General features: G+C 36.7%; 4 protein-coding genes and 1 long non-coding RNA gene across 8 annotated transcripts; 4 read left to right on the plus strand and 1 right to left on the minus strand.

Annotated features, from left to right (window-relative positions):
* The first annotated feature begins 1,277 nt into the window (after window positions 1-1,277).
* LOC105166935 (uncharacterized) lies at window positions 1,278-6,535 on the plus strand. Its single transcript, XM_020695539.2, has 10 exons — window positions 1,278-1,425; window positions 1,517-1,643; window positions 1,787-1,892; window positions 3,310-3,593; window positions 3,891-3,996; window positions 4,070-4,432; window positions 4,529-4,605; window positions 4,713-4,837; window positions 5,509-5,880; window positions 6,308-6,535. The coding sequence occupies exons 2-10, from the start codon at window positions 1,552-1,554 to the stop codon at window positions 6,328-6,330; spliced, it is 1,548 nt and encodes a 515-aa protein (XP_020551198.1). The 5' UTR covers window positions 1,278-1,425; window positions 1,517-1,551; the 3' UTR covers window positions 6,331-6,535.
* A 1,317-nt stretch (window positions 6,536-7,852) lies between these two features.
* On the plus strand, window positions 7,853-18,019 carry LOC105166855 (zinc finger CCCH domain-containing protein ZFN-like). 4 transcript variants are annotated; one of them, XM_088882944.1, is made up of 8 exons: window positions 7,853-8,276; window positions 10,006-10,160; window positions 10,373-10,435; window positions 12,792-12,911; window positions 13,726-13,998; window positions 15,378-15,692; window positions 15,890-15,950; window positions 17,503-17,647. In XM_088882944.1, exons 1-7 carry the CDS (start codon window positions 8,207-8,209, stop codon window positions 15,929-15,931), a joined length of 1,038 nt encoding a protein of 345 aa, XP_088739070.1. In that variant the 5' UTR covers window positions 7,853-8,206; the 3' UTR covers window positions 15,932-15,950; window positions 17,503-17,647. The 4 variants fall into 4 exon arrangements, with proteins under 4 accessions (XP_088739070.1, XP_088739068.1, XP_088739069.1 ...); XM_088882942.1 differs by lacking the exon at window positions 15,890-15,950 and having other exon boundaries at window positions 7,857-8,276; window positions 17,503-18,019; XM_088882943.1 differs by lacking the exons at window positions 7,853-8,276; window positions 15,890-15,950 and adding an exon at window positions 9,105-9,219 and having other exon boundaries at window positions 17,503-18,019.
* A 3,574-nt stretch (window positions 18,020-21,593) lies between these two features.
* On the minus strand, window positions 21,594-23,091 carry LOC105166853 (GRIP/coiled-coil protein). Its single transcript, XM_011086347.3, has 2 exons — window positions 22,648-23,091; window positions 21,594-22,046 (listed from the first exon to the last, which is right to left on the minus strand). The coding sequence occupies exons 1-2, from the start codon at window positions 22,870-22,872 to the stop codon at window positions 21,978-21,980; spliced, it is 294 nt and encodes a 97-aa protein (XP_011084649.1). The 5' UTR covers window positions 22,873-23,091; the 3' UTR covers window positions 21,594-21,977.
* A 1,187-nt stretch (window positions 23,092-24,278) lies between these two features.
* On the plus strand, window positions 24,279-27,491 carry LOC148787571 (uncharacterized). The gene is made up of 2 exons (XR_016066282.1): window positions 24,279-24,628; window positions 27,027-27,491. It is a non-coding gene; the product is annotated as an uncharacterized LOC148787571 (long non-coding RNA).
* On the plus strand, window positions 24,626-26,963 carry CLV2 (Leucine-rich repeat (LRR) family protein). The gene is made up of 2 exons (XM_020695423.2): window positions 24,626-25,638; window positions 25,738-26,963. The coding sequence occupies exons 1-2, from the start codon at window positions 24,699-24,701 to the stop codon at window positions 26,913-26,915; spliced, it is 2,118 nt and encodes a 705-aa protein (XP_020551082.1). The 5' UTR covers window positions 24,626-24,698; the 3' UTR covers window positions 26,916-26,963.
* Window positions 27,492-27,564: the final 73 nt, after the last annotated feature.

The raw sequence follows: 27,564 nt of genomic DNA on the forward strand, positions 1-27,564 counted from the left end.
CACCTCTATAAGTATCTTACGTATGAGGAGTTTATATATTAAATAAATAAAAAATATAATAAAATTTGAAATAAAAAAAATAATTTGATATTTTATGCAAATTATATATTAGACTTGGATACTAGTTTTTTTTAATATAATTATATCATATCTGATGTGCATAAAAATAAATTGGTCCAAAGAGGTCTAAACGACCCAAAAAGAAGAAAGAAATTAAAGGCTCAGGTCCCACACCCATAACGCTCCAAAGAGGTCCAAGTCATGAGAGGCTTGTAACACTCTATGAGGCTCAAGCAGACCTAGCAGGCAGCCCTGATGGCTGTTCCCCAAAGAACGGATTGGCAAAAAGGAGGCCTAGACAGTCCAAATAGCCCAGGAAAAAAGAAGGAGGTGAAGGACATCTCCCGACTCGAACGATGGTTAAAACCAAATAAAACATTCGGCTCAAACAAGCCCACACACGTGACATCTCAACATCTCACGTGCACCTCATCAGCCAAGGTATCAGCAGCCGCCTTGGACTACATTAGTCTTAGCAATGATGACTTCCTTGGTTGTTGGGACTCCTCATAAGCGACGGGTATGTCAAGACAAAGAAAACTCCTACTAAAGCACTATTAGCTACAAATAATATGGTTTATCCCGTATTCCAACCATCTCAACCAATTTCCACAAGATTTTCTGGAGTGGAATACACATCCAACAGACGGGGACACTATCCCTATAAGTACATGTTTAGTTCTCCGTACGGGGACACCTTTCTCATTCTCTAAACGCCTCTCTCACTCTCTAAACTATCTCCTAAGCTGTCTAGGCTTATTATCATATATTATTATACTTTTCACCAACTTCATTCATAATATCTCGATTTTTAATTAAATTCACTTATTTTTTTTTTGTTATATTTCATATCAAATTCAATATTGACTTAAACGTTAGAGTGCTAACACTTTTCTTGTAGGCTCCCCCTTTTAAGATCAGTGTACGCTTCGACCAAAATTTGTTCAGCATATCAATTGGACTCGTATACTTTTTGAACGTATCAATACCTGTACTACTAAAAAAGGATAGGATTTTTCAATCACAAACTGCATTTATTGAGATTATTACATTAATTTTTTATTGTGTCGATAATTATTTTAAAATATAATATATAAATTTATATATTTTTTATTATATTTAAATATAAAATATTATTTATTATATACACATAAATAACGTATCACCACCAATAATTAAGTTACATACATGTCCGTTTACATGCTATAGCTCTTGTTATTATTAACATTTCCTTCGTATATTTAGGATTTAATGAGGGGAAGAAAAAAGCAAATGAGTGCCAACTCACATACGTCGTCGTCGCATTTTTGTCCGCGTCTCTCTGCTCTCTCCGACTTCGAAACCTCAAAACCCTCACTCCGATCGGTAAGCTACTTCACTTCGTATTTCCACCACCATCTCCGCCGTAAAACTGGTTTCTTTTCCGGCCGACTGACGAAATCCAAGTCGCGTTTAGATAAGCCGGAAAGCTGCTTTTAATTGCGGACTGAAATGGCGGAAGAAGAAGGAGAACAACGGGGGATTGAGCAGCAGCTGGAGCGCGCCGTCTGCTCTCGACTACAGCATTTTAAAGACCAAGCAGAGTATGTCTATGTGTATATGCGTAGAGCTTTTTTATGTGTTTGTTATTGTATATGTGTATATAACCATCTATATTTATGCATCACTATTGTTCGGTTGGTTTTTTCAATTTTGGTGTTGGTGTGGATGACGCATGAAACTACAGTTCATTGACGTTGGAGTCGGTTAGGAGACTGTTAGAGAAGGATTTGGGCCTTGAGAAATTTGCACTGGATGCCCACAAGAGATTCATTCGGCAGTACTTGGAAAAGGTAAATTGTCGTTTCCTCCATTTCTGGAGATGTTTGCCAAGTGTATTAATTGAATGCTAAGATAATATGCTCCGGGGGAGTACCATGAACACTGGTTATTTGAAGAAAATTTGCTTGTTGCATTTTTCAATTATGTGTCCTCTATTATGTTATGTGAATTAGGAATCCAATATTTGTTTGCTAGTAACTGTTTCTCATTATCAAGTTTTATGATATATAGGGACACCCTGTTCATAGATGAAAATGGCATTCATTTGTAGGAATAACTTTACCTTACTGCATGCCTTTGTGATTTTGAATGGTAGAAAAGGTCAGGGACTTTTGCAAAGATTTTTATGTGTCCTTGTTCCATGTTTCCGTTTATGCGTGTGTTTGACTGATTAGGTATAATCAATGACTTTAGAAACTTTTAAATTTCTGAAATTTGATTTCTGTTAATAGTTGCACATATGTTTATTAGTTTTACATTTTACCAACTGTTGCGTGATCTCTCAAGATACTCAAGATTTGATGACAAACATGTTTACATCATGGATGGATTTATGTTGCCTAAATTGTGTAAATCAATTGCTGCTTCTTATAAGATCCCTAGGTATCTTGTTGCTCTAGCCAGGGGCCCTAACATGTGGCAGGACATGCCCAAGGGAGACCTTCTAGTTTCCTTCCCCCCAACACACACACACACACACAAAAAAAAAAAAAAGAAAAAGAAAAAGAAAAAGAGGACACACGCAAAACAAAAATTAAATTGAATGAGATGAGCATCTTTGTTAAAAGACAAACTTGAAAGAATTTCTTTTATCCATTTGAAATGTTTTTTCTATGTTCTTACTCCTATTTTGTATCTTGAAGAAAAAGGATTCATGTTATACAAAGGCCATTTTGGCACCTGATATTTTCATGACTAGCTGTTAGTCTCTACAAGAAGGAATAAAAAAACGTGTTTATGTTTTCTCCCCTTGATGTAATGATCACACCTGCTCCTCTGGGATGAATGACCAATCTTGATGCCAGTGATACATGGATAGGAAACAAGGGACAAAAGGCACCTACCTGTGAAACTTAACTTTGGTCAGTCCTTTCATTGTAAAGACATGGTTTTTTCGACCATGATTCAGTGGAATTTTCTCTTTACATTTTAGCTGACGATGGGGGTTGGTTTCCAATAGAATCATTTCTGACCTGTGAGTACTTGTAATTTTCAATCCCAAACCAGGGAAAATTGTTTTTAGCATAATATACAATTTTTGTTGGTACCAATCTGTAAACCACTGTTTTAGCCTAACAAACGAATCTTATTAGCCTTAAACAACTTTAAGTTGGAGAGAGCAGCAATCTATTTTATAATAGTTAAATGTTCCAATTTGTAAAATCCAATAAGTATGGTAACCACTATTTATATTCTGCTGAATTCCAGAAAATGGATGGAGCTGATGATTCCAACCCCAAAACAGCAACTGAGAATGTGGACAAAGATATGCATTTGAATAAAGAAGAAACGACAATATTGTCTAAAAAGCATGAGGAAAAGAATGATCCAAAAAGATCTGGAACTGGAGACGAGGAAATGACGGAAGACTCCCCCATAATGGGTGTCTTAACCCCAAAATCTGAAGTTGCCACTCAAGGATCTTCTGTGAGCGAGAACAGGATTCAGAAGGCCATTTGGGATAGAGCTGATCATTTTTCGTCTAATTCAGAGTATGCACTTTGATTTTCTGAACTGATTTTGCTCCATTGCTCATTTGTTCAACTTGTTCTCTTCTGTGTGATCATCCTTCTGAATGGAAAAATTAAAGGAAAGAAATAAACGATGTGAAATTAAGTGGAGAAGACCAGTGCAACATCATTTCAGCAAGAATTAGAGCTTTGCGGTTTAGCCATATTAGCTGCTGTTATGATATTCTCACCAATTTAATAAGCTATGTTGTCCATTTACATATTTTTTTTTATTTTCAAAATATTGAATGTAAATTATGTTTTTGCTATATCTTTCAGGAATTTGACTTTGGCTGGAGTTCGTCGACTTCTAGAGGAGGATCTTGGACTTGATAAAAACACCCTTGATCCATTTAAAAAGTTTATAAGTCAACAAATAGATCAGGTAGGAACAATATTTTCAGACTCCAGATTGCTCAGTATGACCACTGACTAACATTACATTTATTGCTATACAGGTATTAAATTCACCAAAAGGAGCTAAATCTGCAAAAGACATTAAGAAGAAAACCTCTGCGAACTTGAAAAGCAAAAAATCTAAGAAGACCAGCAGTGGGGAAGGGTCTGAGTCTCCAGGTAGTGAAAGTGATGAGATGGAACATAAAGTGAAATCAAGAAAGGAAGCTGCTTCTAGAAGAAACACTAAGAAATCGGAGCAGCCAAAGAAACGAAAAATCTCTAAGGAGAGTGATCTTGATGTCTCTGGCAAGAAGCAGAGCAAGCTTGCAAAGAGGCAAAAGGAGGAAGACAATGATTCTGATGAGGATGGAGGCCTATCTGAAGATGGTCAATCTCAATCATCTATTGAAAAACCAGCACAGGTTGGTTTTTAATGTCGCAAATCCTTACTTTCATTAAGCAATATCTGCATCTACATGTATGATATGTCGTCTTGTGCTTGGCATTTTGAGGAGCAGAAGAAAGAAAAATCAGCTCCAGGATACGGGAAACAGGTCGAGAATCTGAAATCAATAATCAAAGCGTGTGGAATGAGGTTTGTGGATCTGCGTAGCTCTTCGTTCCCCCTTCTAATTTGATAGTTTTCCTGTTGGGTGTTATGAACCTGGTAATGAGGGCGCCTCATCTGGTCTTAATGGGCAGCGTTGCTCCTTCCATTTACAAGAAAGCTAAGCAAGTGCCAGACGGCAAACGAGAAGCCTTTATAGTGAAGGAGTTAGAGGGGATTCTCTCAAGAGAAGGGCTATCTAAGAATCCCACAGAGAAAGGTAATGGTTGCTTTTTGTATATCACCTATTCAGGGACATGACCTAATTCTTTGGAGACCTGTATGCTCAAAGGTTAAAGTGGATGGCAGGGCTGTTTCTGGCCACTTGCAGGCCCAATCTGCTCTATAATTGGAAATAAGTAGTAGGTAATAAAACCAAGATTCTTATGAAACAAATGAAGGAAGATTAAGCTGGAAAAGTATTAAAGTCAATTCATCTATAATCCTGTTTTGACTTTCCTAAAATCCTCTGAGGCATTTTAGATGAAATTGGTTTTAAGCCTTAATGTACCTAGTCAGTTAAAATGATTTGAGAATGCATTCTGTCTTTTCTTCTTCTCTAACCATGTGATCTATGAAGGTTATTAAGCTTTTGAAATCCTCAAGCTTATGACATGCGTTTCTTATGGCTGTCAGAAGTATTTTCCGGACATATTTCGCTGATTAATTCAGCACTTTTCTAGTCAGAATAGGACAATTATATGCATTTTTGACACCACAAGACAGAATTTGCTCAGTACTCTGGCATAATAACTTGCCTGTGACTCTAAATTGTTCACTGTGCGAGAGTACTACACCATTTGAGCTATTCTTAGTTAGTCATTGAGTCCCTCTCCAACTGCCCCCTCTTTCTCGTGTGGGTGGCTGATGTCATTAATTTCGTGCTTTCAGAAATCAGAGATTGTAAGAAGCGAAAGGAAACTGCCAGAGAACTTGAAGGCATTGACATGAGCAACATTATATCCAGTTCGCGAAGAAGGTCAACATTTACTTTTGTTACTCCTGAGAAACCTGGAAATCGTGCTAAAAAAGACAAGGTTGATGCGAAAGACAGTAAAAACAAAGACAGCAATGACAAGGATCACAATGGTGACAGTAAAGGGGAGAAGGAGAAGGAGGAAGAGAAAGTTGAGAAGGAGGAGAAAGAGGAGAAGGAGGATGAAGAGGAGGAGGAGGAGGAGGCGGTGGAAGAAGAAGTAGAAGATGATGATGAGGAAGAGGAAGAGGAAGAGGAAGATGATGAAAGTGAAGAATTTAATGAAGGTAAACTTCATTAACATGCATTGAGGTTCCATTCACTGGTTGCCTTAGAAATTTCTGGACACTTACATACATGAATCTCAAAATTGGCACTTGCTGATTCACCACCTGTTTCAGTGTGATTTAATGAATTAATACTCTTTTTTAGCCTTCTTAATTGCAGCATGCAAGGCTGTGACAGGAGTCATGCATTAATATACATTTTGGCCATTTCACAGTCTTGTCCTGAACCACATTAACCGAATTAAGTATTTAGACTAGCTTGCACTTCCATATAATTGCATCGAAGTTCAGCTTTATGGGCTTCAAATTAACTGCAAAAATATGAGATAACAGAAGTAGAGTTATTAAGTGAACTGCAAATTTTCTTACGGATAGAATAAATGTCATATAGGAGTCATTTATCTCATATTCTCCTTTTTACTCTCAGGTGATGATGACGAGAGTGATTGAATGCTAGCAGGCCTGAAGATGACTGTAACTATTCTTTGAAGTTGTATAATTATAGAGAAGTGACGGTGTACAATTAGTTTCTGTACCTTCACTAGTTTTATTCTTAAGTTGAGGTAATTATTTTTTTGTGGAGCCTTCATGTAATCCTCATACTTAAACATCTATAGTATGACTTGGGGGGACAAAGTAAAAGTGAGTTGCTTCATACAGTGTCAGTTTGTCAACTATGTTCTGGAATGTCTCATGGGTTTAGTCTATATGTTGTAAAGCTAGGTATTAGACACTAGGACTGTGTATGTGCTTGTGCGGAATAATTTCTTCATTTCCAGTCAAAATTTTTGCTAATGATCCTGCTGTTGATGCAGTTGATCATTTTGTCATAGCTTACCCAGGATAACCAATGTTCTGAAGTCCCCTCCCATTATAGGGATGGTATAATTGTAAATGAGCTGTGGCTTCGTTTTTTAACTTGAGATTCACCTACCAAAGCAGCAGCTACTTACCGTCATATTCTCTGGAATGACCTACTTGTTCAAATGTGTGATTTAACTTGGCTGCATTCTATTATGAAGGTTATAACATCGAGCAGACGACAAAAGAGGAAAAAAATGTTGAGTTTGGTGGTGGGTTTAGCTGGCATTGTTTTGTTCTGAGAATAGCTACAGTGGATAACAAGAGAATTTGTTCCAGCTTTAAGGCAGCGGGAGAAACTGATAAAAGGGGTATTTGGAGTATGGAATAGGAAGCTTCGTTTTATAGAGGTTGATGGCATCTTCCCTAAGTTGTGAAGGAAAAAATGAAAATTGATTTGGGGGGTCGAGATCGTGTATTTTAGCTAATTAATGAGGCGGAAGACCAAGTTTGATCCTGATGGAGATGGGCTTATGAGAAAACAATATTCGTTGGGCTTGTTCCCCTTGATGATCAAGTCAATTTGTGTAATGAGGGAATCAAGACGTAGAGCTAGAATTCAATAAATTGAATAGATAATGTGTTGTTCATCAGGAATGAGTGTTGGTAATTTTAGGAGTTTTTTTTATTTATTATGTAGATAAACATACCGATATAGATGGTGAGATTTAAGCATGATTTATGGTTATCATAACGAGTTCCACCAACCGTAAAAATCATGTGGATTCTGATCACATTATGTAACTGTCTTTTCAAAAAAATGTACCATTTAAACTTGTCTGTCTGAATTATAGACTAGTGCTAGTACAAGCAAATAAAACATATATAATGTCTGTTTTTTGTTTTTTGTTTTTTTTTGTCAAATATACACGTCTAATTTAGAGTACACACAAACACATAATAGTGTTGATGAACGAATTTTTGGAATATAATAATGTCAATTAAATTTAAGATTTTTTACTTAGATTTTTTGCGTTCGAATCTGATTGTATGCGTAAGAAAAATAAAATTAATTATGTTAATTGTTAAGTTAGTAGTACACAAATTTGTGAGTGTAGTAGTAGTAATGTAGGGTTATAAAAGAGAGAGAGAGAGAGGGTGAAATGTGGAATTGAGTTTGGTTGGTTGATTTTTATTCTCTCTCTTTATTTCATTTTCTCTGCTTTTTCTTTTTCCGCACCACTCTTTTCTCTTTCTGTGGAGAGGAGAGAACGCCATTAAGCCACCACCTACTACTCCTCCTCCTCACTCTTCACACACTCCATTTCTCTCTCACTCTCTCTCTCTCTCCACCTTTATTCTTCTCATCCTTTTTTGCATTTTTATTCCCATGACTTGTGGACCGAATTCCTGCTGATTTTTTTTTATTTGTATTTCCGGTGCCGGAGCCGCCCTGTAATGGCGCTTTGACGGTTGTCTGTTGGACTTCCTCCCGACTGACATGTCATGTGGCTGCTGAATTCCAATGTCGCGAGTTTCGGTCACTGCCGTTGCTTCTTCCGCTTCCTCCATTCATCTCCAACCCCACCATCAAGGTCTCCTTTACGCTCTTCCTCTTTTACCCTTTTTCTATGTACGTTGATTGCCCTTGATTGTTGTCGCGGTTTGAGCGCGGGGTTTGGGCGTGCGTGATCCTGTTGTTCGTCGCCATTGACTTTATTTTCTTATCAGTCGTTGATGTATGCATGATCTGCGTAGTGGTTTTATTCGTATTTCCGATTAGATTTTATGTGTTTCTGTAACTGTTAATTTGATCAAATGTAAGTAGTACGGCCATCCTTGTTCCAGGTTCTTCCTCTTGTCTTTATCTTTTTCTTTATATTTTGTCTTCTTCTACGTGATCAGTGTTGCGTTTTCTTTATTTATAGTTTGGTTCCTGATCCTTTCCAATTGTTTGCACCTATAACTTGAGGCTTTAACGAGAGGGTATTGGAAGGGTCATTTGCAAATTCTGTAAGTCTTCCCAGTTCTATTTTGACTTCCAAGCTGGTGCAAACTGATATAGCCATTATTTGTCTGGTGTTCTCTTGAGGCGGTAAATCTCTTTGATTACTTCGCCATTTTAGTTCAAATATGCTAGTGGAACTGGAGTGAGGGTCTCAATATCTATTAGTGTCTAGTGCATAAGCCAACAGCCCCTTTGATATCTTTTGTTCTAAGGAGCTTGTGGTAGTTGAGAAGTGGAAGGTGAAGGTCCATACCGATTAGTTAATTAAGACTTTGTCCAAGTCGAAAACGGCTTGTGAGCTGGTACGAAAGACGTCAGCTTGATTTATTTCGAGCTAAATGCCAAACCCAGTAGGTGCATGAAAAAATTTGGTTAGCGGTGGTTTCCATTAAGTATGAACCGGTGGTAGTCAATAAAAGTGTTAGGTTTCCTAACTGACATAGCTGATATTTAGATGGTTTGTGGCAAATGTATTCGGCATTGAGGGCATAAAACAATTGTGGTAGTTAAGTAATTGTGTGATACCCCAGGCAAGTTTTTTGCCGCATTTTCTGCATAATCAAGTTTGATTTCCGTTCATCACTATCTTATTGTTCTCGATGTCTGCATGTTACTCATGGCTTTTTAGTTAAAGTTTACATATATCTTTGCCCGTTAATTGATCACATACAAGTAGTACTGTGCTATTGAGTTCGAAATTCTAAACCCTTCTCACTTTTATATTTCTCTTTTCTTTGGACGATTGTGGCTTTGAATTGATTGCATGCACTATCTTGACTTTTAAGATTGGAACTACAGATCTTTAACTTATTTTCACATGCTTAAAGGCTTTACAATATCAATTTGGAATGTGAGTCTTCTTAATTTGTTATCCTCCCCCAAATTTAAATAGCTACAATTTCCATGGAAACGGTTAGAAGCTTAGTTAATTGCATCCCTGCAATTTTACCCTATTTTACCTCTTTCTGGAAATTGATAGCTTTTAGTATCTTAATCTTTCTTTGCCGTTTTTTTATCATGTAGTTGGAGAATTTATTTGAGGATGTTAGAAATGTAAGTGAAACTGGAAGTAGACAGAGGACTCCTAATATATCATCCTAATGCATATGATTTGAAATCTGAGTTCATGTTCCTTCCCAACGAGATTGTGTTACTCCAAAGTCACAAAAGTGGCCTCATCAATTTTGTAAAGCTTTTGGTTTTATCGAGAACATGGTGCTAAAGTTCCGGGTTGAGATTCCCGAGTTGGACACACTTCTTTACATTTGCTGTATATGAAGGGACTGATTCAAGCTAATTATAACTAATATTTTCAGATGCTTTATGGCAAATGAATACGACAAGGGAACAAATAGATTCTGGACCTTATCCTGTGCGTGAAGGCGAACCAGATTGTTCATACTACATTCGAACAGGTCTATGCAGATTCGGGTCTACATGCCGATTTAACCACCCTCCAAATAGGAAACTGGTATGGTGTGATGATATCAGTTTGAATTGCTGAGTATTTAATTCCATGTGTTACTCAAGTAGCGTGAAGTCAAAATTAGAGCCAAAAGCTACATTAGACTCGACCGAAATACTTTTCGAAGTAAATATGCTCTGTCAGACTGTCTTTTACACATGATTTAATTTCTTTTTGTGCACCATGCTCCAGTAAACTCTCTCCACTCCCAACTGCAGGCTATTGCCACAGCAAGGATGAAAGGCGAGTATCCAGAAAGAATAGGACAATCTGAATGTCAGGTATGGCCTATTGTCCATTTTCGAGCCATATACTATCTTGACTAACCATTTTGATGATTCAGTTAAACTTGTTATTTATGCGTTTTGCGTCTGAATTCATTTCTTCATGCATATTCCTTTTTCCTCATAGGTTTACAAAATGAGATTCATATCAAAATTCTGAATGTTAGTAGGATATGTCATTTTGGGAAATAATGTTGGAGACAGTAGTCATAGTTGCTTCTTTCTTCTTGGGACCTGAAACTCCTTGTCTCACTCTAGATGTATCTTGAGGTTGAAAATTCAGCAATCAGGGTGAGCTTTCTAAATAGTGCATTCACATGGGTTGAGGGAACCTTTTGCATTTAAGACTCACCTTTACAGTACTTTTGAGTGAGGGACAGACCTCTAGATGTCAATTAAAACACATCATCCTGTTTTTTAATGCATGGTTTATGAGTACATTAATGGAACTTGGTAAATTAAGTTCATGAAACATTTCTTGTCTCTGGAGTTCAAGGTCTATAGTTTTCTAATAATCATGTCTCATCTTTAGTTTTCTTTCTTAGATTCTAGAAAGCTGGTATTACTTTCTTTTTATATTCTTTTGGTTTGTTTTCCTAATTTCTACAAAGTGCTCTGTTTGTTTCAGAATGTTCTACACATGAATTTTATGTTACTTCTATAATTACTACCCCTACGAAACTTTTTCTGCATTGCTCAAAATCTGTAAGTATGTTGGTAACATATGTTACCCAGAAATCCTTACTGGAAAATCTTTGATGAACTTCAAGAAAAGTTGAAAGGAAGATGAGAAGATATTTGCATAGACCTCAAAATAACCGTGAAATGCATTATAGTCATAACATCAAGAACTGGTGGACAGCATTGAGATACATCACATGGAAATGGTAATATACATATCGTTCAAATATTTAATGAACTATGACATAAGATATTAATTATCCTCTGAGAAAATCCTTGAACTTCTGATTTTTGAATAATCCCCCACATTATTATGTTATTGATGCTATCTAACAAGTATAAGGCTCTAGTAATTGCTTCAGCCTATCAACATGCATTTTTTTCCTGGCTACCGTCATAGTGAACATTTTGAGACACTTTGGTAAAAGGACTTCCTTATTAGGAAACAAAGACAATTCTTTAGTTTGTGGAGCATCTTTTGATCAGATGAGATTTTTTGAGGTTGAGCATTAAGTTCTTTCTGTAACCCGTATAATCATGAAACTTTGAGCTTTAAATTTTCATTCTCGTTCTTGATGCTGCATACATGTTAAATCAATTTGGAGCCTGAAAGTTTGTCTGCTTACAAAGCTATTGCTCCATTTGACCTGTCCTGTTACTGAAAGCTTGTCTTCTTACATGTTATTGCTTAATTTGACGCTTCTATTTGCTGTTAGGCATTTCTTTGTGAGATACGATATATGTCAAATACTGATTTGCCAATCCTGATTCTATGCTGTGTTTCTCATTTCATGTTATTCACCTGATTTACATCTTAATAACTGAATTTATGATTTATAATTCTGACTGCTTATAACCTAAAAGACCAGTATTATACCTTCCTTGCACAACCTCTCAGCTTGTGGAATCATAATAGCTGGTGTCACCCTATGAAACCATATTATTACTGTCATTTATTGGGAAAAAAGAATAGGTCAAAACTCATCATGAAAGCCAGTTATTGAAGGAAACAGTAAGAAAACTTCAAACTGGTCCTTCATTTTTGGGTGATTCTAGGACAATATGAAAGAACTATGATGACAAATCTTGCTTGAAACTATATTCCAGTTCACGTGGCTGTTCAATGACAGAAATGACAGTTCCTTCCATAATCATTGCTCTCAACCTTGAAATTCAAGATGCACTGATAGTCTCCAATAACTTGAAGTGTGAGTAAGCTCTTTTGACAAAAATACCTGGAATTTCTCATACAGTGTGAATGTAAATTTTTGTTTTTGATTTCTGATATTTTAAGGAAATGCACCATGTAACATTTGGCAGATACAAATCAGATGAATTTGGAAATTGAAGGATGACTCGTGTAAAGAACAACTGAAAAAACCATGTCACATGTTTGTTGTTAGTTGTTACCTTCTTATTCTGTTAAATTTTGGCTTTCTCTGAGTTACTCAATACTTATCTGATAAACTTCATATATAGTTGATGCATGTCTTCTGAGGAGCTAAAAGAGTTGTATGCCTTCACTTCTTGTTTTATGTATGCTTTGGGGTGCTCAATCTGTATCTTTATCCCGCAAAGTGTTGTAAAGATTCTTGAAGTAAAATTTGAGTGTTTGCATATATTCAAATTACTTATTAGTATGTTCATTTGAATATTTTGAACTCTTCTCTAGTATTACTTAAAAACGGGGACCTGCAAATTTGGAGCCACTTGCAAATTTCATCATCCAAGAGACAAAGCTGGAATTGCTGGAAGAGTTGCTTTAAATGTTTTGGGTTATCCACTTCGTCCGGTTAGCATATTTACTTTCCTCTTAGTCATATTTTCCAATTTGTTCTCATAGTCAGTTTTAAATGTGATCAACTTATGACACAGTTGCAATTTGCATACATGTCTTCTAAATCATGATTTATTTCAACTGCGTCAGGTTATATAGGGTGATATTCCATTTACTAGGTGTTGAATGTCAATTACTGGTAATTGAGGGATGTTCATGGATATTAGCTTTGGAGTTTGTATATCTTCCATTTCATATTTGCCCAACTTCACTAGATTGATATTAGATAATATTGCATATACTAGGTGTGTAATCTTAATTGTTGGTAGTTGATTGATGTTCATGGGCATTAGCTTCTCATAAATTTCGTAATTCTATCTAGAGAAATACTTATAGGGACCTTGACAATGGTAAAAGAAATGTGTCTTAACTCTCGTGAACTGGAATATGAGTTAGTTCAGTTAAAAATGGTGGACTAGTCTAAGGCATGAGAAAGAAAGCAATTTGAATGAGATTAGAGACACTTTGGCAGTGATGCATACTCCAATTCATGAAGCATGACATAGGAGCAGATGTATAAGCTGGTTACTCTGTTGCCATGACTAAGTACAACAGAAAAGGATGATGTTTTTGTTGGTACCATGTGAAGAACTTGGAAAATACCTTCTTCCTTCTCTAGAGGATTTTCTTGATGAGACTATCAGTTCTTAGAATAGCTAGGTCTTTTGACATTTGATTTAGATTACAGAGAGCGAGTTCTCTGAAAAATGTCAATTTTTCAATCTAGTGATTTAGGTGTTCTGACTTGTTTTTCTATGACTGGATGCAGAATGAGATAGAATGTGCATATTATATGAGAAATGGACAGTGCAAATTTGGGAGCACTTGTAAATTCCACCATCCTCAGCCATCTAATATGATGGTCTCTGTACGTGGTTCTGCTGTATATCCTCCTATTCATTCTCCAACAGCCGGTCAGCTGTCATTTCCGTTGTCAAGAGCTTCCTTCATCCCCAGTCCACGGTGGCAAAGCCCTTCAAGTTATGCACCACTTGTTATGCCGCAGGGTGTGGTATCTGTCCCAGGATGGAACACATACAGTGTAATCTTATTGTCAACTTATTTTTCATTATGCTTTTCGCTTCTTCATTTTTCTTGAGTTTGTTGTGGGATTGTTCTTTCCCCTGCGACTCTCTATCTTTTGTTCCATTCTTAGCGCCTTTTTTGAAGAATGCGTTTCTGCCTGATTGTAAGTGGAGATCTGAATGCATATCACCAACCCAGCCTCATATGTTATCCCATCACATGGAAGAACTAATTGAAAAAATGTAAAGAGAAGCATGAAGGAAGCATCTGGAGTCAGGTGTGAGCTCATTTCCTGTAAAGTTAGCTTGGAGATTTGGAGTAAAACATGCCAATAGACAGAATGAAATATAAAAGATATAACCATGAAGGAATTTTCTGCAGTATGGAACTTCAGATAATCTTTGTTTGAAAAATTTACACTATTAGAATTGGAGAGGGGTGAATAGGTTTAGTCTGGCAGGTAGTTATATTTCTCTCTTAACCTTGTCTTTTCTCTCTAGCATGTTCTCCCCTACGCTCTCATCTTAAAGACATTGTACACCTTCTCTCTTCTCTATCTTATTATATTTTGTTCTTCTCACATTTATTTAAATTTTCTATCATCTCTTTTCTTTCTCCATATCATTCTCTGACATATTATTTAATTGATTTTATATGAAAAAATACTTTCAGCATTTTTTTCCTTTTTTTGTGATATGGACTTAGTTTAGAAATGGTTGAGCACTACCACTAGGATATTAAGGCCTATACCATGTGAAGTTTTAGTGTTTTGCATTCAGCTTGTTAATTGATCTGTTAGGTGTAGCTTTGCTTCTCTCTTAGTGCATTGCACTGGAGCATCTTCAGTGCCCCTTTCTTCTATTGTATGGGCAGTTAATTGCCCCATAAAGCTTATATCATACTTTGTCTGTGTCATCAAGATATATCCATGTACAAGTTGCTTCTCTGATTAAATTGTACTGTTAAAGATGGACTTCGCATTAGATCTCTCTATCTCTCTCTAGTGTCTGAGTGCTGCTGAGAATATGTTTTTAAGCAGGCAAGTTTTTCTCCAAGAAGCGTGTAATTTAAGTTGACAGTATATCTGATGCATCATTCCCTCTCTATAGGAGTATAAAGTTGTATCAGAAAGAGCTCTGTTTTTCTAGATCAAATGAATGTCATTTGATGGGGAATTCTGGTAAAAAGATGATCATATTAGTGACATGTGCTTTCTTCCTCAACTATATCTCTTTTCTAGCTCCCACCACACTTGCTCGCACATATTTTCCTTTTTATTCTTTACTGAGTCTGATCTCCACACATTGAGAAAATTTTATTTGTTTTGCATCTGAAACCTAGTAAAAGCATGACATATAAATTCCGTATTTGCTTAGGCAGTGGTTTCTTTTCCAGGGGCAGCTAGGTTCAGTTTTATCTTCTGAAAACCAACACCCTGCAGCAGGGAACAGCCAGAAAGATGGCGGGTCACTCCAGAATGAAACTGGAGATGCAGGAACACAATTTCATTCTGGTTCTCTACCCATGGGGTATTATGCATTTCAGAGGGACAATGTATTTCCTGAGAGACCAGGTCAACCCGAATGCCAGTTCTATATGAAGACTGGGGACTGCAAATTTGGTGCAGTATGTAAATTTCACCATCCTAGAGAAAGACTTATCCCTGTTCCTGATTGTATCTTGAGTCCAATTGGACTTCCTTTACGCCCGGTAAGCCATGTCAGGTCTTTCTTCTGAGATATTTTTATCTGACATTTCTATGTGGTTTTTCCTTGCGGTGTTCCTGGGTTAAATAAACAATCATGGAATCCCTGCCTTTCATATTCTGTTATTCATCTATTCTTGTAGTCAGGTTCTATGCATTGTTTTTGAAGGATTGCTAATCAATATAAGTTTAGTTTCCATAGGTTGTTTTGCTTCTCACAGTGTTCGCTTTAGCTGTCCTCTGACGGGCTCCTGAAATTCACAGTAAGATCTTGCTATAATTTGTTGTTTTATACTTGAGGTAGAGGGTTGAAGGAGTAGAAAAGAAGTGGAATCAAGCATGATAGTCCATAAGTACAAGATAGTGATAAAACACATAGGTCGATGCAGGATCTTTTGCCCTCAATAGGATCTCGAATAAATGTGAAAATGGATGACACGCGCCGTAAAAGTCATGGCTTAAGAAGCTATTCATTTCATCTGACACATTTAAAGCAGCTTATTTTCTTATCTGATGTCTTGATCAATCAGCAAGTTGTAGCTGGTTCTGTCTTCCCTTCACTTCAGATCAACTAGTAGATCTTAAAACACGATGTTGTTTCTTCTGTAGGAACCTTCCTTTAGCCATGATGTGTTAAACCCAAATTATTTTGTTAGACAATAAGCATTAGTTTTCAGTGGTTTTACTCACTTAAAATTGTGTGGTGCTAAACTATGATCTCTTGTAGAGAATAAAAGGCAAGTAGATCTCTTATATGATTCTAAAATCATTGTCCTGTTCTGGATCTTTTAATTGATTCTAAACATGCCCGTATTGTTGATTGATAAAATTTGTGGAAACTGACCTACTAAATTCGACGTTTTCATGTGATAAACCTCGGAACTTCTTAATATTGTTTCAACAATAAATATGCTACATTTTAATTTCCTATGCTACTTTTCGTTTTGCTGGGTTATTTGGTGGCTTTCTTTTGAATGAAGATGGCCCTTCTCTTTTCTCTCTACCAGGATATCTGATGAAGTATCACCCTAGAACATATAGTTACATCACTTGAAGTTTCTTAGGTTGCTTGATTTCTGTTTCATGACATATTTAAGTCCAAATATTTGTCATACTTTTATTGGGCTCATAGTTTATGCTCCATCTCTCTCTCTCTGTCTTTCTCTCCCCCCTCCCTCCCTCTAGCTCTCGCTCTCGCTCTCTCTCCAGTTGCTTTCTGATTACATGGATCCATGTTTGACCCGGTAAAGAGGTTATAAAGGTCTATTTTTTTTTTTTTGGATTGTGGGTAAAGAAGAACAACATGAATTAAGATACAGAAAATGCATTGAAAAGAGCGTGTTGGTTCTTCTTAAAGAAACCTCTGACTGGACAATAAAACCTTAGATTGGACTGTGTACGGCGGACTATTATGTAGATAGCATTAATAGCAAATTAGCAGAAACGAATAGCAAAACTAGTGACAAAAATAAACTTGATTGCACATGGAAGCATCTTATATATTGATGATTCAGAAGTACATTTGTAATTTTATATACTATTAGAAATTTCATGCATTTCATGGCCTTGCAAAGACAAACTCAGAAGAAATGGTCAGGAGAGAAAAGGTAGATAAATAAATGTGAAGGAAACGAACTTGAATGAAGAAGAAAACCCCGCAAAATCCTGTTAGAAATAGGTATAAAGAAAGAAATTGAGTGAGAAGAAACAGACCTGTAATTTCCTTATTCATTTTGGTGTCTTACCTGTTTGACTATTTATAAATGATCAAGCAGTTCTTTGTCACCTATTTTCTTGGTTATTTGTTGATTTTAGGGGGAGCCTCTATGTGTATTCTACTCCCGATATGGAATTTGCAAATTTGGCCCAAGCTGCAAGTTTGACCACCCAATGACTGTTTTTGGATACAATGCTGGTGCATCATCATCAACTGACTCCCCAGCTATTCGTCGTTTTTTGGCATCATCATCAGGAACTGTTGCATTAAGTTTCTCTCCAGATAGACTTGTGGAAGCAGGCTCCACAAACAACAGACGGCTCTCTTTGTCGGAGACAAGACAGAAACCCTCCGGTGATAATAACATTGACTCAGAGTGATAAAATATTCTGCCAAACACAATTAAGTTATTGCCTTTTCCGCTCTTTTGGAAGATAAATAAATGACAGCATTGTGTAAATTGATTTCTGTGGCTGGAGATGTACAGAATTCATTTCCAAGTCAATCTGCTCTACTGAAGATGCCGTTCAGTTGACTAGATTGACTTCTTTAAAATTGCTGTGTTGTATGAATCTGCAAATATTATCACTTTTGTCAAAGTCAGAATGTCTCGTATTTTCTGTCTGCCATCTTTATGACATCATTGTATCACTTTGACAATCTTTCTGAAAATTCATTTTCACAGCAAGGTTCATCTGGGTCAGAGTTGGTCTTCTGAAAAACACACCAGGATTATTTCTCATCGAAACACCTATTTCTGATTATTATGATTAATTCCATACTTGCCTAGATTAAGGTCATTAGCTTTGTTATCATGGTCATTATCAGGATGATCACAAATTATGAGCACTGCCTAAACAATCATTATTACATGGTAAGTGATATTATCTCATCACTAATTATTTGCTGCTTTAGTTTTGCTGTTAAGAACCTGGAGATAGCTTCTTCATGGACTGTACTTTTGGCCTTGTTGGATTTCTCATTTTTCTATAACGAATAAATTGTGCTGTTAAGAAAGTAATTGTTAGCAACCTGGATAGAGCTTTATGTTTACAGTTTAGGTTCTTGTGCTGGTTCTAGATGTAGAATATTATAGTTTGGAGTAGTGCTGTGAGTCAATAGCTAGATTTTGAACCTGTGCTTCCAATTTAATCTTGAAGCAGATATTGGATTACAGTGTTCTTAAAGATCTGCACTGTGTCTACAACAATATGTATTAATTCCTTATCAATATGCTCTTAAAATTATGTACAGGATGAGTTGTAAGCCATTTATTAAGTCGCGATGAAGTTCTATGAGAATTTGACTGTCCTTTAGGTAAAACCAGGGGAGTCTGAAGTTGATGAAGAAATGCTATATCGTTTTCCACCCACAAGAAGATGAGTGTCTAAGTGTGTAATACAACCAATATGATATATGTAAAGATTGAATAGTGCAGAATCAAAGGTTTAAAATATGTTAGATTGGGCATGCCAAAGCGTAACTCAGGGATAACTTCTGGTAATTCTTTGTATGGTTTTTAGTTCTCTTAATTTTTCTTTGAACTCTTCAAGCTCATAACCATCTCAATTCTGTAGGGAGCACTGTTTAGTTGAACTCGGCTTGCTTCCACCATTGAATCTGCGAATAAGTTTTGGCTACGGAAAGGGAAATTTTGTTGATATCTGGATGATGGCAGATATCAGTCAGAATACAGAAAAGGTCAATGAAAAGGCAGGCATCACCTATCCAGCGCATTAATTAATTGTTCTAGAGAGATACTGGTAGGTATTCTACAAAAACGGAGACAAATAAGTTCTTATCCCATTTACAGTTGCTAATTTAGTCAGATACAAAGGTAATTGTGCCAAAAAAAAGAAAAAGGGTTGTAGGAAATTTTCAATTCAAAGAAAAGAAGAAAATTGCGTTCCCGCCTTCCTATTTAGCTAGAGTTACTGAACTTTGACGAGTAAATGGAAATTGGTAAATTTGTTCTTATTAACATAGCTTTTGTTGGGAGATTACAATTGTCCTAGTTCTTTCATTATAAATGCCTCACTATAATTCTACCTCTATGTTCCATCCTCCTTGTTGTTTACCTGCATCTTCAGGGGTTACCAAACATTGAAGGTGCTTCTGTCCCAAGAAACATCTGTCAGTTGCAGTGTCTCATTATGGTAGGAAATAGTAAGGAATAGAAGTAGGGCCTCAGAGAAAGAACAAGGCACGTCCGCCTCTCTATATTCTATGAGCAGAAACTTCATCGAAAGTTAGCGAACGAGGCTGTAAGACCTCGGCCTTTATTGAAAAAAAGAGAGAATATGTCATAATTGAGAGGCCTAATATATAGTTATTTGCTATTATTACGCCAACAACGCCAACTTTGAAATTTTTATTGGGCATTATTGGTAATTGCTATTTTGTCCAATTTATTAGTTAACTTCATCTGCATCTATGCCTTTTGTTTCTCATTTTCTACATAAGAATTTATGTTGATTGGTGTTTCCAGAATTTTTGCCTTTTTGAGTTTCACATCCCTTATGCTTGGAGTTGAGATTGAAATTTTGATTGGTCTGTCTTGATGGTTTTTTTTAATGTTCTGGGCACTTTAATTGCATTGATGCTATTTTACTTTTTTATCAATGAATTGTATATGATGTTTTATGTACTTTACCAATTAGTTATGAATGTGATATTTGATATGTTCTCCCGAACAAGAAAATTCTAGTTCATAACTGGCTATGAGCATTTCAAGCAATTTATCAGGTTTCCTAGTATGGGGAAATCAGGATTGTGTGCTTGTAACTGCATATTTCTGGCTTACTTCCATTTGGTGTTTATTGGGTAACAGAAGTCCAGGCCCTCATTCTTAATTCTATCTTCAAGTCTATGGGTGTTCACCGTTTGGAAACCTACCCATATGAATTGGGAAGTGAAAAATACGGAAACAACACAGTAGGAAGAGGTTGGAAAGCATGGATTTGTCTTGCAGCATCATGTTTTCTGCTGCTATGCAATAACTCTGCTTTTAGCACCTTCATGCACTGCTCGCCACTAATTCAGTGAGTTTCAGGTACATCATGCATATTCTTCTGAAAACAACTGACTTCCTCCAAATATACCCACTTGGTGGTTTCCGCTCTATATCCATGAGTCCTTGGGGACTATGTTCAAGTACTTTGACAATGTTCCATTCATTGTGATCTCTATATTATTTCAAGTTTCAGTAATTCAGTTGGAACTTAGGTGGGATGTGTGTATACTGCTGTTTGCATGTTGTTCCAAAAATTATGAGAAATAAGTCTAGGTTTCATCTATTGTTGCATTTGGACCAAAGTTTCTTGACCTTTATAAGATACTTGAACATCACAACAGCTGCTGCATGATGATTATCTTCTGAGTTGTGATTTCATGGTCGGCATGGATATGGAAGCATCAATTATTGACATTTGCTAGCAGGACATGTTGAAGTTGCTGAGCATGATTAAGTTTAAGCTTGTTACATGTTAGAGTATTACTTCAAAGCAAGGAATCGATTAAGTAATGGTACAGTATGTATTCTACTAAACCAAGTGGTCCTCTAGCTCAAAGTGTCTTATTGTCTTTTCTTTCTGGTGTAGGAAGCATCATGGCCGAGCAAGAATTCATTCATTCATCAATATTCAACGGTTAGACGGTTTATGTCTCCTGTCCCAATTGGAAGCTAAACTTAGTTTTGTGTAGAAATGTTAATGCCTTTTTGGCATTCTCATATCAAACATCGAATCTGACTTTTCAACTTACTACTGTGTGTTGTCTAACAAAAAGATGCGCACATGCAAATAAATAAGCGACAGTTGTTTGTATTTTAGACTAGACTTGGACCTTATAGTTTGAGGGAAAGGAAAAAACGAAAATTTGCATCCTGATTTTAAGTGAGAAATACATTTTCCTCCCAAACATAGCCCAAACTTTTTCATTAGCTTCACCAAATTCAGGCCAATGCAAATGAAGAACAGATATTGTAATTTAACCCCAAAAGACGTGTTGGTCTAGCAGATGTTTCTTGTCTGTTTAGGCGTCCTGAGAACCGCTCTTAATTGTTGAACATGTAACACAGATGCGATCCGCCAGTCATAAGAAATGAGTTCAACAAGCCCACACACCATATGAAAGAAAGAGAAAATGCAATAAAGGAGTGAGGAAATTGCAAAAACAATGTAAGAGAGAATGCATGAACTGTGAAGCACAGATGGCCAAATATAAACACCAGCAAATCCATGTTTATCTCGGTCGAGTAGGTCTAAGACTAGAAAACAAGTCGGAAGATCAACTCAATCTATAGTTACAATTTCCCCCCAAATAATTTTCCACTGCCACCAATGTTCAAGGCAAGGAGAATGCTTTTTATATGCAACAATTCTAAAAGCGTGAAGATATACTCTCTCTTGTGCTCTAATTGAGTCTATTTCATCATCCATAACTCATGTCAGGAAAATGATGCTAATGTACAGGGAAAAGGAAAGTAACAAATCAATTACACATCACGGCTTGCAAGGGACTGCAGCTAGAACTAGCATAGACGGAAGCAGCTCTCTGCGGATGCTCTTTTGGTCTAGTAAGGCCACCAGTCGTTTCCACCAGGTTTCTTCACAAGGATATCGTTATATTCAGGTCTTGAGGTCTGCTCAACATTTAAGACATAGTTACATAAATTCTTGAGCTGAAGCTAGAGATCAGATGAAATAAAAGAGCACGCAAGTCAGCTAGAATTCAAATGGCAAACATTAACTTCAGATCATGTCCATGAGATCCAATTGAACGAGAAACACAATCAACAACAATGCAATGCGATAAGAGTGTGGCGCCACTCAATATAGATGGAAAAAGGCAATCTTCAACTCTCAAAGAAACTGAAAAACTATCCACCTAAAATAAAAAATCATACCATTAAATCTGATTTCCATCTTTGCTGCAAAAACTTATCGTGATCAAGCATTATTACTAATTTATGGCAACTCCGAAACCAAACAACAGCGGGGAACGGCTGAAGCAATGCCATGGAAGATCTCTAATTGGATAACATTAGTACAGAAAAAGCAGAAGACAGCATAGTTCCTAGTAACTGAGGATCAAATGATAATCCTTCAACAACCTCAAAGACATTATCATAACATTGAGGTAGCATCCAACATTCATCCCATCACAATATCATACGTGTATATATGCTTGATCAGCTTGCAAAGGAAAAAATAATAATAATTTCGTAAGAGTCGAAATCTCACCAGATCTTTGAAGATGAGAAAAGCGACGATGAAAAAGAGGGCGAAAAGGATCTCGAATTCGGCAAAGCGGACAAAGGCGAAAATCGAGTCGACCATCCGAGTCAACAAGGACGATGATGGCGATGAGGATGATGATGGTGGTTGTGATGATGATGAGGAATCTTCCCTTCTTCGGCGAACGCCATCAAACCCAATCATTCCTGGCGCAGCCGTTCTCTTTGCCATTTATTCTCTGGAGTGATGTTGATGAGGAGGGGGAATCAGGAATATGATGATGTGTTGCGTATTATATGGATTTGAGAGAAGCAAGGGATGCTAATTGAAATAAAACATTGTGGGTTTTCTTCTAATTTTGGGGAAGAGTAATCTTTAGTCTTGGTCATCTCCACTCGGTTGGGGTTTGAATTATCAAGCCCTAGGATTTGTCAAATTGATTTCACCCACCTACATTCATATTCGACATATTCATATGGCCAAACACCATCCAACTTTATCCCTAAATTAGTTCATTTAGATGGTGTTGGGCTAAATTCATCTAAAATCTCTTACAAATTACTACATCTTGTAACGTGTTTTAAAAGATTAAAGCTGTTTAATTTTGTTATAAGAATAAAATTTTCAATATTTGAATAAATAAGATGTTAGAGTATTTGGCGTAATAAAATCTTCATATTATAAAAATAACCAAAAAACTATCAAACTATTAGAATTTAAAATTATATTAAAACATAATTTTGCTTTGAGGAGAGAAAAACGTTATATATGAAAGGTAAAAGCGAAATACCAACAAAATTACAAATGTGTTTTATTTATTGAATTTTAAGATTAAATAGTTTATAAGATGTTTTAAAAAAAAAAAGTTGAGTGAAGTTAACTTTTTTTTTCCTTTCAAAATTCAAAGTATCTTATTTTATGAGTTTATGCATTTTTCAAAAAGAAATTTGCCAAACAATTTTCAAGAATTTATTAACTCTCAAACATCTTATAAAACGTGTTGACGAGCGTATAAGCTTAGCCAAACATCCTCTTATTTTGATTTTAAGTATCCTAACCCAATGCATTTCACAGGTCATGTATTTTCGTTTGTACTTTGGAGTTATACACTAATGTAACACTATTTGTATGCGTTCTCACTTTTAAACTATAGTTTGATTCAATCAAATATTAATAGGAAATTAATGGGACGTAGTTAAATGTTAATAGTTTCAAAAAATATAGTTTTACTAAAAAATAAAAGTATTATAAAACAAAATTAAGATTAGTATAAAATTGAATTAACAACCCCTTTAGATAATCGTTGACCACATCATTTACTAGAGGTTCAAATCTTATTCTCATGCATTATCGTGTGAAAATGTATAAGGATAGTATGATTAAAAAAGAATTGTTGAGTTAATAATAAATTAATTGAGGGCAAATATCGATTTATTCAAATTATTATTAATATCAATAAATTTAGTGAATTTTGACTAAGAAAAAGAATCTATTTATAAAATAAAAATAAAAGTTAAAAATAATAAATATAAAATTTTAAACTACACAAAATTTACATATAATTAAACCAAACTTCATTAAACGACAGTATAATTATTCCAAAAAAATTGAATTGGTAATTGCCACCTAACCAAAAAACAAAGGTGGAGAAGAAGAAAGAAAATAAGAGTGGGAAGGGGAATGGAGTTTCACTTTAGCTTTAGCACACGGTTCCCTAGGTTTACTTTTGCCCTCCCCTCATATATTCCATTCCATTTGCATTTGATTATTGATTTTTTCTCCTCCTCATCCCCCACTCCCACTCCCACTCCCTCCACTTTGTGTCGACAAACTAGAAAGAATGTTTGCTTCCTCACGAAAAGTGGTGGTAATGTGTGTGTGTATATGTACGTACATATATATATATTCTCTCTTTAGTCTCTAACGCCGCCGGCAGAATCATATCCGTAGTTGCTTCCTTTTCAGCTCAAGTTTGAAGTTTCTGCAGGTGCTCATTCTTTCTTTCTTTCTTCCCTAATCTCATCATATCCTGTTACTGTGTGTTCTTATTTTTGTCCATGAAACTGAAGCCCACAAAATTCTGTAATTTACTTCAACTTCCGCCGCCCTGCTCTTTCCTGCTGCTGTTCTCTTTGTTGTTCCTAGTGGATTACGGAGTTAGTGGGGATGAGGGGGGTGTTGGTCTCCACCCAGCAGACAGGGCTGCACTTTTGGAGTTCAAGTCTCATCTCCAAGACCCCTTCCACTGCCTGGCAACCTGGGATGTTGCAACTGCTGGTAACTGGACGGGTCTCGCCATCTCCACCTCGACCGGCCGACTCACCTCCCTCAACCTCACTGCCCTCAATTTGTCTGGCCCACTTCATCCCTCTCTCTGCAACCTCACTTTTCTTGAAACCCTCATTTTATCTCGCAATGCTTTCCGTGGTTCACTTCCCTTTTGTTTTGGGCTCTTTTCAATTCTTAAAACGTTGGATCTTAGCTACAATATGTTTGCTGGTGCTTTCCCTCAACCGCTTGTAATGCTCAGCCAGTTAACTGAGCTTGATCTTAGCCATAATGCGTTTGCTGGTGAAATTCCAGTTTGGGTTGGAAATTTCTCTTTGAAACTTGAAAAACTTAATCTGGCGTTCAATGCATTTCGAGGTGAGATGCCTGCTAGCCTGTATTATGCAATGTCGTTGCGGTACCTGGATTTATCCCAGAATTATTTGATTGGGAGTCTTGCTGATTTTCACCAAGCTTTGGTGTATATTAACCTGGAGTCCAATTTGTTTTCGGGTACTTTGCCCTGTTTCCTGTCGTCCTCTCAATCCCTCTCGGTGCTCAATTTAGCGAATAATTCAATTATGGGAGGAATACCGGCTTGCATTTCTAGTTGTCACGGATTGACACAGCTGAACTTGTCATCCAATGAACTCCAGTATGGGATTTCCCCAAGATTAGTTTTCTCAGAGAAGTTGGTGGTTCTGGACTTGAGTTTCAATGCCTTGTCAGGTAATCTTCCAAGAAATATCGTTGAGACACCTGAAAAGTCTGGCCTTTTGCTCTTTGATCTATCTAATAACCAGTTCATTGGTGATATTCCCCCAACAGTTACAGAGTTGAAGAACTTGCAGGCTCTGTTTCTCTCCCATAATCTTCTTACGGGTGAGATACCAGAGAGGATTGGCAACTTGACCTATCTTCAAGTAATTGATTTGTCACACAACAAATTATCTGGCTCAATTCCTTTGGATATTGTTGGATGTTTTCAGTTACTAGCATTGAAGCTGAACAACAACAATCTTTCTGGTGAAATCCCACCGGAACTTGATGCATTGGATAGTTTGAAACTATTGGCTCTTGGCAACAATCTAATATCTGGGGAGATACCTCTCACCTTGGCAGGATGCAAGTCGTTGGAAGTTGTAGATTTGAGTTTTAATAATCTATCAGGCTCTTTAAATGATGCAGTAGCCAAATGGTCTAAACTCAAGTTCCTCTCCCTTTCTCATAACAACTTCAATGGAGCTTTCCCTAGTTGGCTATTCACATTTGAAGCCATCCAAACAATGGATCTTTCTGGCAACAAGTTTTCTGGCAACATACCAGACGGTAACTTCAACATTAGTTCGAATTTTAACCATGGGTTCAGTGGTGGAGCAGATTTCGGTCAGCCATCAATTTCATTTACTGATCCGGATGTACAAGTTTCTGTAACAATTGCTGATAAAACTGAATTGGTCTTCAACTACAACCTTTCCACGATAATCGGAATCGATATCTCTGATAATTTGCTGCAGGGGGAAATTCCAGCAGGACTTTTCGCATTGCAAGGCCTGCAATACTTAAACTTGTCCTATAATTTTCTTGATGGTCAAATTCCAGTAGGATTGGGGAAGATGTGGAGTTTGAAGGTCCTGGACTTGTCACATAATTCTTTCTCAGGTCCCATCCAAGAAAACATTTCCAGTCTTGGAAACTTGACACTCTTGAATCTATCATACAACTGTCTTTCTGGGATTATCCCTACAAGGCAAGGGTACTGGAAATTTCCTGGGGCATTTGCTGGCAATCCGAACTTGTGCTTGGAATCCTCAAATGATGGGTGCAAGGGGCAAGGCCTTCCAGCTGTGCCGGGACGGTCATTCAAATATGAAAATGAGAATGGAGTAATTTCGATTTGGGTTTTTTGTGTTAGTGCTTTTGTTAGTTTTTATGCAGGTGTTGTTGCTCTCTGTTGTTCTGCTCAGACCAGAAACTACATTTTGCAGACAAAACGAACCAGCTAATGGCGTTATTCATGCTACTGATAGATTATTACCACACTTTTATGGATATATTAGCTTGTTTCCTGGCCCTTAAACTTTCATGTATTAATTGCATGAGCTAATTTTCACCAGGGAAGTGATACCACAATTATCCAGCACTTGCAGATGGTTAGTACTCGTTGTTCCTGCTGAGTATCTAAGCAGTCAAACCAGCTCAAAAATTTTGTTGACATTCTTGGTCTATATAGAACTGATCTTGGCTCAGTGGCTCGGCTGGGCACTCCACAATGAAGCTAAAGACCAGAAAACAGAAGGGGGACGTTCACTTGGGTACCTAAAAATGAAAGCAACTCTGAAAGGACGACAACTAGTCTCATAATTTAGTATTCATACAAGTATCTATGTGCCATGTCTTATCTTGTTTCTTGGTCATCTATTTCTTCTTTTTTATGATTTCCTAAATGTTTAGTTTTGAACGATTAACGTAGTCTCGAGGACAAAGGGTCAGAACATCAACTGCTAGCATAACCTTGGTTGTAGATTCCTAGTAATATGATGAGATAAATGGCTAAAAGTAACTGGATAAGTACCTAAAAACATGGGTAACTTTATTTGCTACATATTTCAGACGGTATGGATTTTAGGATATTGCTGCTTAAGCTCTTCAGCA

This window comes from Sesamum indicum, linkage group LG7, assembly GCF_026168435.1.
Source record: "Sesamum indicum cultivar Baizhima isolate 11 linkage group LG7, ASM2616843v1, whole genome shotgun sequence".
Classification (NCBI taxonomy): domain Eukaryota; kingdom Viridiplantae; phylum Streptophyta; class Magnoliopsida; order Lamiales; family Pedaliaceae; genus Sesamum; species Sesamum indicum.

Coding starts and splice junctions, on each gene's coding strand:
- LOC105166935 (XM_020695539.2), top strand. CDS start 1,552: ATGGCGGAAGAAGAAGGAGAACAACGGGGGATTGAGCAGCAGCTGGAG. Junction 1,893..3,309: donor TTCGGCAGTACTTGGAAAAG/GTAAATTGTCGT, acceptor GCTGAATTCCAG/AAAATGGATGGAGCTGATGA. Junction 5,881..6,307: donor AAGTGAAGAATTTAATGAAG/GTAAACTTCATT, acceptor TTTTACTCTCAG/GTGATGATGACGAGAGTGAT.
- LOC105166855 (XM_088882942.1), top strand. CDS start 8,207: ATGTCGCGAGTTTCGGTCACTGCCGTTGCTTCTTCCGCTTCCTCCATT. Junction 8,277..10,005: donor TCTCCAACCCCACCATCAAG/GTCTCCTTTACG, acceptor TAATATTTTCAG/ATGCTTTATGGCAAATGAAT. Junction 15,693..17,502: donor TTGGACTTCCTTTACGCCCG/GTAAGCCATGTC, acceptor TGTTGATTTTAG/GGGGAGCCTCTATGTGTATT.
- LOC105166853 (XM_011086347.3), bottom strand. CDS start 22,872: ATGGCAAAGAGAACGGCTGCGCCAGGAATGATTGGGTTTGATGGCGTT. Junction 22,047..22,647: donor TTCTCATCTTCAAAGATCTG/GTGAGATTTCGA, acceptor AATGTTGAGCAG/ACCTCAAGACCTGAATATAA.
- CLV2 (XM_020695423.2), top strand. CDS start 24,699: ATGAAACTGAAGCCCACAAAATTCTGTAATTTACTTCAACTTCCGCCG. Junction 25,639..25,737: donor GAGTTTCAATGCCTTGTCAG/GTAATCTTCCAA, acceptor TTCCCCCAACAG/TTACAGAGTTGAAGAACTTG.